Genomic DNA, 12,090 nt, shown 5'->3' on the forward strand with positions numbered 1-12,090 from the left:
CAAGTGCTGGAGGAACCAACTAGGAGCAGAGATCTTCTTGACCTGCTGCTCACGAACTGGGAAGAATTAGTAGGGGAAGCAAAAGTGGATGGGAATGTGGGCGGCAGTGACCATGAGATGGTCGAGTTCAGGATCCTGACACAGGGAAGAAAGAGCAGCAGCATACAGACCCTGGACTTCAGAAAAGCAGACTGACCACCTCAGGGAACTGATGGGCAGGATCCCCTGGGAGAACAACATGAGGGGGAAAGGAGTCCAGGAGAGCTGGCTGTATTTTAAAGAATCCTTATTGAGGTTACAGGGACAAACCATCCCAATGTGTAGAAAGAATAGTAAATATGGCAGGTGACCAGCTTGACTTAACAGTGAAATCCTTGCTGATCTTAAACACAAAAAAGCTTACAAGAAGTGGAAGATTGGACAAATGACCAGGGAAGAGTATAAAAATATTGCTGGGGCATGCAGGAGTGAAATCAGGAAGGCCAAATCACACCTGGAGTTGCAGCTAGCAAGAGATATTAAGAGTAACAAGAAGGGTTTCTTCAGGTATGTTAGCAACAAGAAGAAAGTCAAGGAAAGTGGGGGCCCCTTACTGAATGAGGGAGGCAACCTAGTGACAGAGGATGTGGAAAAAGCTAATGTACTCAATGCTTTTTTTGCCTCTGTCTTCACAAACAAGGTCAGCTCCCAGACTGCTGCACTGGGCAGCACAGCATGGGGAGGAGGTGACCAGCCCTCTGTGGAGAAAGAAGTGGTTCGGGACTATTTAGAAAAGCTGGATGAGCACAAGTCCATGGGACCGGATGCGCTGCATCCGAGTGCTAAAGGAGTTAGCGGATGTGATTGCAGAGCCATTGGCCATTATCTTTGAAAACTCACGGCGATCGGGGAAGGTCCCGGACAACTGGAAAAAGGCTAATGTAGTGCCCATCTTTAAAAAAGGGAAGAAAGAGGATCCTGGGAACTACAGGCCAGTCAGCCTCACCTCAGTCCCTGGAAAAATCATGGAGCAGGTCCTCAAGGAATCAATTCTGAAGCACTTTGAGGAGAGGAAAGTGATCAGGAACAGTCCACATGGATTCACCAAGGGCAAGTCATGCCTGACTAATCTAATTGCCTTCTATGAGGAGATAACTGGCTCGGTGGATGAGGGGAAAGCAGTGGACATGTTGTTCCTTGACTTTAGTAAAGCTTTTGACACGGTCTCCCACAGTATTCTTGCCAGTAAGTTAAAGTATGGGCTGGATGAATGGACTATAAGGTGGACAGAAAGCTGGCTAGATTGTCAGGCTCAACGGGTAGTGATCAATAGCTCCATGTCTAGTTGGCAGCTGGTACCAAGTGGAGTGCCCCCAAGGGTCTGTCCTCAGGCCAGCTTTGTTCAATATCTTCATTAATGATCTGGACGATGGTGTGGATTGCACCCTCAGCAAGTCTGCAGATGACACTAAACTGGGAGGAGTGGTAAATACGCTGGAAGGTAGGGATAGGATACAGAGGGACCTAGACAAATTAAAGGATTGGGCCAAAAGAAATCTGATTAGGTTCAACAAGGACAAGTGCAGAGTCCTGCACTCAAAGAGGAGTAATGGTCTCAAGTTGCAGTGGTGGAGATTTAGGTTGGATATTAGGAAAAGCTTTTTCACTAGGAGGGTAGTGAAACACTGGAATGCGTTACCTAGGGAAGTGGTGGAATCTCCTTCCTTAGAAGTTTTTAAGGTCAGGCTTGACAAAGCCCTGGTTGGGATGATTTAGTTGGGGATTGGTCCTGCTTTGAGCAGGGGGTTGGACTAGATGACCTCCTGAGGTCCCTTCCAACCCTGATATTTTAAGATTCTAAGCAGAGGGTTAACAAAAAGGAAGGCTTCCAGCTTTCTGAGATGCACTATTGAGACCAGGTATTTAGCATACTAAGTAAAACAGAAAACCTAATTTAGATCTGAAGCATCTAGTCACTCAGATTTAGATTGTTAATTTTGACTGAGCTGTTCAAGTAAAGTTTATGAGCAGAGATGTAACCATATGTGAAAAGCAGTTACTCACCTGGGCAATTTCAATCTTTTTGGATATTACTGGCTCAGAGATGCATGGGCTTGTCTGATAAGGTGGCTGAGATGAAGTATAAGTCTCGGTCCCTTGAGAAAGTGATTCTGATGTCTGAAAGGACAAAAACCTTGACAGATGTAACTTAACTACCAGTAGAATGTTGCAGAAATAGGGAAATTTATAATTTGAAAAAGTGTTATAATAATAAAAGATAGTGTGTCGATGCATTCACTTTGGACCTACTGTGTTTACTTAGATCTAGATCTCTTACAAAATTACATGTGTAGCATGGAAGATGCACACTCAGCTTGTTTAACATTTGAAGATTTCAAATATTGACTCTTGTGGTAAGTTTAATATAGGAGTCCCAAAGATATCCTTAATTAAAGGCAAGGCCAAACCAAACATTTAGGCTGAATAGTTTGGAAAGTTTCAGCCAAAATCCTTCAGCAATTACCAAACAGAACAGGGAAAAACATTTTGCAGTGTTAAAATTCTGAACACTAAGAAGTTATAGCATCCCCATTCTTTAGAGCAGGAATTTGAAGTTTGGCAGGAATGCGCCTTTTGCTGTTCTTGTGAAAAATCTATCCAAATTGGGCCAAGTTATAAAGCTCTGAAAGATCAGTTTACACATATTCAGTAAAAAACTTCTCAGTTTAACAGCTAGCTCCAAAGACTCCATTCTCAGTAAGCAATGCTGCATACCCTCATGACCCTTACCTGTTAATCCAGACTGCACATGAGTCAAAGACACTAAGCATGCTCCCTCTTAAGGCTATAGCTTCCCAGCTGCTCTGGGCCAGGATGCTTGTTTCTTCTGTGCTGTCAGTAACCCCCTGCAGCTACCCAGACAGTGTGGGAGGAAGCAACCTGACATGAAAGCTGAGGGGACAAGAGCCAGACCAGAGGGAGGGAAGAGTAGATTGAGACAATGGAGGGGGAGACAGGATTGGTTGGGCAGTGAGAGAAGGAGCCAGGGAGAGGGGGAAATGGGAGTGTGGAAATATTTGCTGGCACTTAACTCCCCATTACAACTTAACAATGGAAGTGTGATAACTAGTCCTAAGTTGTTTTGTAGTGTAAACTGATGAACCATTTAGTCTGCCTTAAGTATATGAAAATTCAGTACAATAAGTAGTCATTTTTCATTAAAACTGACATCCAAACCTAGTGCAGTTACATCCAATGGAAGCAGCTCAACTTTGTTTAGGAAAAGCAATTCAAAAGCTGGAAGTTTAACTATTCAGGACTACTTTACAGTTTAAGGAGATGGTTCTGCAAACCATCATGCTGTAAAGCAGTGCTGCTACATGCCAGTTGTAGATGTTGGACTATACAGATAGGCAAATGTCTTTTCATGTTAATATTTAGGTATTTAATGTGAACACAAAGGGAGGATTTCTTCAGAATTCTTAGGTTTGCTTTAGCCAGTTATTACCCAGAAAATCAATAATTTTCCCTCAAAAAGCAAGACTGTCCTATTTAATCATTTCCTCGTAGGTTATTGTTTAATCAAAATATCTGTCTAACTTACAGGCTTGAAGGCAGTAGAGTGTTTTCAAGCCACTACAAAGGAGATAATTCCTGTACGTGGTAAAAAATTGACACACCCCGCCTCCCAATTTCCTTTTATGCTGTTAGTATTTTACAACCAAAACATATTTGCACAATACTACATATGTATTTGCCAGTGCTTGCTATGCTAAACTTCCTTAAAACAGAGCTTGGTGTAATGACTTAGAAATTCTGAATTTCTGTGAGAGACTTGTTTGGTTCCTGGAAACAAGACGATACACAGGGAGAGAAGGTAGTCGTGTTACTCATCAGCAATACCACTCAATAGTTGAGTGGAGTCACTGTCTCTAAAGAAGGCCCCAAATAGTTTCTGCAAGAACAGAGTTATCACATGGAACCAGGGTGGATAAAAATCAATTAAACAAAAACAAACCATTTTTGATTTAAGTTGGATTTTTTGATCAAATGCTCTGAGGAAAAATCCTATCTAAAGACAGTGTTAATTAAGATACATTATAGCTCAAAGGTATCTCATCATGGAATAAGGATTATACATTTTAATTCTATAGTATGAGAATATATTCAAGTAATGTTTAAGAAAAAAGTTTTGTAAATGAATTTCAATAGTTCAGGGATTAGGGACCCAATTTTATGGGGTTCCGCAGGCTTCTGTATAGATTTAGGTAAATCTTTCTATCTACCCAACAGGACTCAGTGCTCAGTCTAGATTGGAAGATACCAGAGAGGCTTAGTTTTGCCTTTCTCAAACTGGATGTGTGTCTCCAGAGGTAACACTTGTTAACAGCAAAAACGTTTTTAAATATATAGAATTGAGAAACAGACTGCAACTCTATTGTCCCTCTGCAAATTTGGGTACACAGAGTCAACCCCTTACCTCCCTAAAAGTGCAAAGTTTCAAGAAGTTCAAAAATAGAAGATTGTTGGGGGTGGAATAGATCTGGAAAAGGAGAAGTCTTGAGATAAATGTCAGAAGCAAAGGACATATGCTTGTTTTGTTAAAATATGGTATGTTTGCTGTTGAAGAAAAAGATTCAGAATACTTAACATTGTTGTTTTAGTTAAATAAAACAATTTAGACGTCTGTCTGGTGATGTTCTCCTCCCAATACAGCATGGCAAGAAAATCCTTCAAATATTAAAGATTAACCTGTTGAATTGGAGACAGCTCACCTCCCAATGACTTCATAAGTATCTGCTTCAATTACCTTTGGTAAATGAAATAACCAATCATTCATTTTCTGATATAGTTGTAAAACTCATCTGAAAGCTTTTTAAAATAAATCCCTGTTTAAAAATGTACAGTGTACACCTTCTAAAAATAAAACCTACATCTCTGAATTGTGAAGAATATGTATTCAGGTTATAACCACCAACAAGAATGCACTTATGTAGAAAACCATGATTAAATGGAGTCTTCCTGACTAGTGATTTAAATCAATTTGATTTAAATCAAATCCAGCCTGCATGGAACATAATGAAGGCCAACGAAACTCCAGTGGGAAGTGTCAATGTTGTCTTGATATTTTACCTGCGGTATCTGTGGGGTCATAAGATCATCTGTTTCGGAACCAGAAAGAGTGTGATCAGCAGATGCTAAGGAAGTATTTGAGCCATGCAGAGTCATGGGAGAAGCAGCAGCCTGGCAGGAAGAGAAACTACGTCAGATAAAGTTGATTGGAGGCAACAACCCTAGTAGTTCTGAAAAGCCTTCAGGCACAGTTTTGTTAAAGTGCATGGTTTAGTTTATAAATGAGTGGTTTCGTGCCAATGCTTGGTATTTTGCTAACAGTTATGTCTGCCTATAGGCCATTATATACTGTTCCTGACATTTAGCTATTGCTCTAAATAGGACACTGGCCATCCAGTATTTTTGAAAATTCGTCTTAATTTTTTTCTTCAAGTTGCTCTTAGATTTGCTTTTAAATATATTAGCTGAGCCACTTGAACAGTTTTATTTAAACCTCAAGTGCTAGTGGTCTGAAATGACAAGTGAAATGGAAATGTTTTCCTTATAAAGTTATTGGAGGATGCTGCTTGATTACTCTTCAGACAATATTGTAATAGGCACACTGACAAGGCAAAGTCAACTGCATCTCCTGGCTATTATAAATTTAAGGTAGGCAATGCAAACAATTCTCTTGATTTTTGCATATTACCTAGATTGGTGCAGATCCTACATGTGCCTATTCAGAACATAGGATGTACCTCATCCAGTCCATCAAATGCCCCAACTGTGTGGGCAAAACCAGACAAATCTGTACACTCTCAAATGAACTCACTCAAAAAAATGACAAGACAAGATACCCTATCACATGTGAGCCAACACTTTTCAAAGTGATCACTCCATATCTGACCTATCAGTCCTCATTCTCAAAGCAAACCTACACAACACCTTCAGAAGATTAGCCTGGGAACTTAAATTCATACCTCTGCCAGACATGGTCTCAGATGCTGGTTTTACGGCTCACTACAACAATTCAAAACCTACTAACATTCCTTGGTCTTATGACTGCAGAGGTATTAACCACTCACTTCATTTTAAGTGGTTTCTTGCAACTTGTATTAACTCCTTATGCTTAACTATTTGTCCCCACCTTTTATTTAGCTGCAAAACTCTGGTTCTCTTTTCCAGACTTGAAGAGGAGCTCAAGCTTGAAAGCTTCTCTTTCACCAACAGAAGTTGGTCCTACCCACCTCTCTCTCTCTACTAGTTGCACTGGTAATTGAAAGCTAAATCCAAATACATCTTCCATACTGTGAAATGGAGGTTATAAAATGTTATTTTCACTCATCTGCTATTACATTGAAGTTAAGATGGCATACAATGCTTTTTTGATATATAGCCTGGAGTATGAGCTATATATCTGGTGGGAGCTCACTTTGCAGAGATTTTAAAAACAACAAACTTTAAAATCAAGTTCTATACTCTTAATTTGGTAGGCCAAATCAAATTTGGTCTGTCTTGTGACAGACTTATTTTGGCATAATTTCCCTACACAATTCCTCAGTTATTTCTGAAACCACAATATATATCTTATTAAAAAAAGATCACAATTGTCTAATTTTATAGACCAGTACTCTTAAGTTTACCTGTGGTGGCTGTTGAAGAAAGTCATTTTGACTTGGCAGTTTCTGTTCATTAGAAGCTTTGTAAAAATAAGAGAAAGGGATTAGTCAAGCAACATATATTTGCCTTAAATTTAACTACAGCTTCTCAGCATAATTCAAAGATTGATTTTTTTCCAAAAAAAATAAAATAAAATCTGAAATTTGGACAGCTACACTGCCCTTACTATACATCACGCAGTAAGCATACCAGAAAGCTGAATAAATTAAAACCTAAAGTAAGTCACTCACATTTAGGAAGTGTAGTTTTATCTTGTGAAGTTAAAGGTCAAAGCAGTCTCCAGCAACAGAAAGACTTATGTATGGAACAGCTATTTCACTAAGATGACTTGAATTATTCAAGACAAATTTACTCAAAGTTTCAACAGAGGTAGAACGAACATTTAGATTTTCTTTCATTCCCCAATACCCATTACGACTGACATTTTCCTGTTTTGTAATACACAGTTTCTCCATACATTTGAAGGGTAACAGGACTATTTTAAAGCCTTAATAGCACCAGCATAACTAACTAGAGACAGTTCAGTATTAACTGTTGCAGAGGCAATAGCTATGTGTAGGAATTCCATAGGTTGTTAGAGTTCATTATAAAACATTCTGTATTGTAGACAGGTATACAAGTACAATCTGAAGGACTGAATCCTAGGTGGGAGGTGAAAGTACTGAGCCATAAGAACTTGACCATGTATAAGTCTCAGGTTGCGAGACAACAACTGTTCCACAACCCTGCAGCATAATGCATATTTAAGTGTTGCTGTAAGTTATTCTGTTGGCCATTTAATGTAGCCATTAGATTTAGACATTGTGGATGAGATGGTCATTCTAGATAGAATTTTGTTCCCCCATTATGCCTATTGGTGATGCACAGTGCAAGTGAAATATTGCTCCATTCAACTTAAGAACTCTGGATTCTATGTAAGAGTCTACCTACCTACAGGACTACCTGCTGGAGTTACTGAAGGTGGTTGTGATGAACAAACAGCACTTGGTGAAGCTTTATCAACATCCAGGATGGACTCCTTAGAAAGATTACCAAGTTCATGAAATGGGAAAAATTAGGATTGTTCAGATCAAAAAACATCACAGAAGTTAAATATTCTCTAGTCTGCTAAAATCTTTCATTAATTTAGTCAATAGTATCTAGGTCCACTCCACTAACAAAACAAGTTACTACATTACCACCACTGGCACAGTGGGGACCCAAGCCCTGCAGGTGTTATTGCAGGATAAACAAGACACATACCTGCATGAAGTTGTAAGTTCCTTGTATCTGAGTCATCAAATCCTGCAGTTTTTCCTTCCTTAGTATAGGATCCTTTGGAAGAGTAGAAGTAGAGCAAAATTCTGCAGCTGACTGATGTCCAGGTTTAGGCACCTAATATGTAATGAAAGAAGGATATAAACTGATGCAGGAGGAAAACCTGCAGTAAGTACTCTGACAAGTGTCTTCACAAGAAGAGAAGTTTAAGAAATCAAATACCAAAGAATAGGAAGTGCTAAACTGGTTATTGGCATTTCCTGAATAAAACTTGATGCACAAGTTCACAGTTTGTTCACTTCAGAAATCCCTTTACTAGTCACTGGATTAAGCTTGTGGCATTAATTCACTATGTTTTTCCACATATGCAATACTTTGTTCAAGACAAAATTAGGTATATTTATTCAGCCAAATAAGTAACTCAAAATTTAGTACGGTCCAGCTAAACACACTGCAGTTTTGAAACTAAACTTGGATAGGAATTGCATTTTTAAACTAAGCTGCACAATTCTCAAAAAATTTTTGCAGTATACCTCCTCCCCTCCCACCAATTAGAGAGTCATGGGTGATAAGATACTGAGTACATGTCTTTTGGGAGGTGGCATTGCCAGGTGTTTTAAAGAAACAGCAGCTAAAAGTAGGTAGAGCTACAAACAAGGTTGCTTGGCACTAACATCTCAAAAACTTGCCCTTTACAGTCTGAAGCTTCAAGTGTGGCATTTCCTACAAAAATGTTGCATTAGCACAAGTTCAGAATTGGGCATGAAATACACATACCCCAGTCCTCAAGAAAAAGACTTTTGAATGCAGCTTTGTGTGGATCATTTCAGACTTTACCTTTTGGTCTTTTACCTTTGTTATATATTCAAATCAATCCACAGAATCTATTCTGGCTTATTCCAAGGTCTGTAGAGTGGTTGTTTCCCCCACAATGGGGATCATTCAAAGAAACGGGTAGGGGAAATTTTCAACAGAAAATAAACAGATTGGTTACATAGCAGAACTGCTGTTACTTTTAGAACTTTTAAAGCTAAACAATGCACTGTAAGAAACAATGCTGTATGAGCACTGACTAGATTATGTATTAGATCTTCTGAAATACAAGTTTGATGGAAAAGATGCCACAGGAAGAAAGTTGGCCTGATTCCAATTACATTGGATGAGACAGATCAAGGTATCGGGTCAGACGGAAATGGAGTACTACAGGAGAGTCTACAGGCATGCAAGAGTCACTAGTAACCACCATCAAAAGTTTGGCTAAACAGCCAAAGCTTTGTAGTCTTATTTGAATGCTACTCAGTACCTTCTGCAAGCATTCCCCGGTTAGTTACATGTTTCATACTCCATGCCATGTCTAGGTTAGAGTGTTCTTGCAGAGTTCTGCGTGTTTATTTACTGCCCGGGTAATCTCAAAAGTGGAAGAGTTGGAAAAAGGAAAGTCATTTAAATGGGAAAACGTGAAAGTGAACAATCCTACATGATGAGATTCCAAAGGTACACTGCTCTCTAGTTTGTGTAGCTAGACAGCTGCACCTTCAGAGGTGAAGAGCAGCCATATTACTTTAGTTTTATGAATGTACAATGCCAATTAAACATAGGATACCCTTATGTGGAGAAGATCAATTTCTGTCCAAGTTGTGCAAGAGCAATGAACCTGAGTTTGCTAATCTTTAATTATGTAAGTGTGAGCACTACATAAGTCACAGTAATGCTATGGCTACACAATTAGTAGGGAGGTATTCTGACTCAACCATATGGGGAGGTCTAACTCAGCGGCTGTATGTACAGGTTGGCTTCTCAGTATCCATGTTAGTGGAGCACAGGATTGGGGCCTGGAGTTATTCCTTATGGAGCTCAAGGCCATTGCTAACCTTCTCACACCCTAGAGAATTTTAGGGCCTTTCACATTCACTCTTCCCCTCCCCCACCCCAATATTACATCCATCGGGTTTTGCTCACCTGCAGCTCTCTGCTCAATTCTTCCCTCCTATCCATCCATGTACAGATTCCTCCATCACTCCTGACAAGCATTTTCAAAAAGTACTCTTATTCACGTTGTACGGACTTTTGGCTAAAAAGGGCTTTTCATGCTTTCACATATCAGATGTGAAAATCTTCTCCCACAATTATACAAAAAGCAGAATGGCAGTGTACAAGAGAACGCAAAAGTAAAATGGAGGACTTCAGAATTAAAGTTACCTTTTCTTCTCAACATATAGCTACTGAAGATAATTAGTGGTGGGTATAGAATTAGCAAGAACTAGCCTCTTCATGTGTAAGAACCTCCACCTTATCCACATTGTGGATAAGATCTGAAATTAGGTCACTCTTTATATAGAGTGAACTCCCTGCCAACAAAAGTTTTGCCTTGGTGTGCTTAAGTGAATGTGTGTCAATCCTACAAAGTAGTGTATGCACACATACAATGGAATCTCTTTGGTATCTATTTTCAGATATTAGTTGCAATTTTATTTACAGTAACTTCAGTGTTGGTGTAATGCTGGAAGTCAAGTTCCAGTAACACTCAAGTTTAAGTGAAAGAATAAGCACAAGACTTTGGCCTACTTTTCAGAAGTGCTGGGCAGCCAAAAGTCCTGCTGAAATAATTTGGGGCCACAAGTGCTCAGTACTTCTGAATGTCAGGACACTAGTCTATAGAACAAGATTTCACCTACTGAGAGGGCAAGCTATTATGTTCTACTACCAAAAAAAGTATGGCAAGCATTTTCTGCAGTCAAAGCTGTGACCAACTGAAATTTTGTAAAAGCAACCTGGCATTCCATATTGCCTTCCTCCATTCCCAAACATCAACAAGTAGGAACTAGGTCCAATTACAAAGGATGAATATAAACACCACAAAGTATGCAGGGGCAAAAGAAGAAAGGCCAAGGCAAAAAATGAAATTAAACTAGCTAGAGACAAAGGGCAACAAGAAAACATTCTACAAATACATTTGAAGCAAGAGGAAGACCAAGGACAGTGTAGGTCAGTTACTCGATAGTGGGTGATGGGAGGCACAGGGAGAGAGAGAGAAACAGAAAATGTGGAAATGGCAGAAGTGCTCAATGAATTTGTTTTCACCAAATAGTTTAGTAGCAATTGGACATCTAAATCAATGAATGCCAGTGAAAATGTGGTAGGATCAGAGCCTAAAATAGGGAAACAAGTTAAAAATTACTTAGACAAGTTTGATGTCTTCAAATTACAAGGGCCTGATGAAATACATCCTAGAATACTCAAGGAGCTGATTAAGGAGATATGAGCCATTAATGCTTTTCTTCAAAAAGTCGGGAGTTATTCCAGAGGACTGGAAAAGGGCAAAGATACCACCAAACTATAAAAAGGGAAATAAGGACAACTGGAAAAATTACAGACCTGTCATCTTAACTTCACCACTTGGAAAAATAATGGAGCAAGTTATGCAATTAATTTGCAGACACATAGGTGTACGTAACAGCATGGATTTCTTTAGAGCACATTGTGTCAAACCAAGTCAACAGCTTTCTTTGATAGGGTAAAAAGCCTTGTGGACAAGGAGGGAAGCGGTAGATGTGGTATCTCTAGACTTCAGTAAGGCTTTTGATACTGTCTTGCATGACCTTCTCAAACAAACGAGAGAAATACAACCTAGATGGAGCTACTATAAGGTAGGTGCATAACTAGTTGGAAAACTGTACCTAGAGAGTAGTCATCAGTAGTTCACATTCAACATGGAAGGGCTTATCAAGTGGGGTCCTACAGAACCAGATCCAGGACTGATCCCTGTTCAAAATCTTCATCAATGGTTTACCTAATGGCATAGAGCAATGGTTCTAAAACTTTTTTTGCGGACCACTTGAAAAATCGCTGAGGGTCTTGGTGGACCACTTAATGATCTTTCCAAATGTTTGTACCATTAGCTAACTATTGTAAAGCGCTTTGGAAAAAAGCACTATATAAAACACCTTCATTCTTTCTGTTCTACAAAGAAAAGCAACTCATTTTAATGTCAGTAATATCTTACATTTCTCATGCGATGGATGTGCCCTCCCCCGCCGTGGCAGCCCCACTTTATGGAATTGACAAAGTTGTGTGCAGCCACCCAGGCGCACACCTTAAAGGGAACTATCTGTGGACCACCTG

The 12,090-nt window shown here is 39.4% G+C and overlaps 1 protein-coding gene across 7 annotated transcripts in view; it reads right to left on the reverse strand.

Annotated features, from left to right (window-relative positions):
- Positions 1 to 12,090, reverse strand: part of CAPRIN2 (caprin family member 2) — a 74,263-nt gene that overhangs the window by 20,709 nt on the left and 41,464 nt on the right. For all 7 annotated transcript variants that reach the window (XM_048829338.2, XM_075122627.1, XM_075122625.1 and 4 more), the window contains 5 exons: positions 7,954 to 8,085; positions 7,642 to 7,729; positions 6,675 to 6,730; positions 5,113 to 5,223; positions 2,044 to 2,157 (listed from right to left, as the gene is read on the reverse strand). In XM_048829338.2, coding sequence (XP_048685295.2) covers positions 2,044 to 2,157; positions 5,113 to 5,223; positions 6,675 to 6,730; positions 7,642 to 7,729; positions 7,954 to 8,085 — 501 coding nt within the window. The remainder of the gene's footprint in view (positions 1 to 2,043; positions 2,158 to 5,112; positions 5,224 to 6,674; positions 6,731 to 7,641; positions 7,730 to 7,953; positions 8,086 to 12,090) is intronic.

This window comes from Caretta caretta, chromosome 1 (assembly GCF_965140235.1).
Source record: "Caretta caretta isolate rCarCar2 chromosome 1, rCarCar1.hap1, whole genome shotgun sequence".
Taxonomy (NCBI): Eukaryota; Metazoa; Chordata; order Testudines; family Cheloniidae; genus Caretta; species Caretta caretta.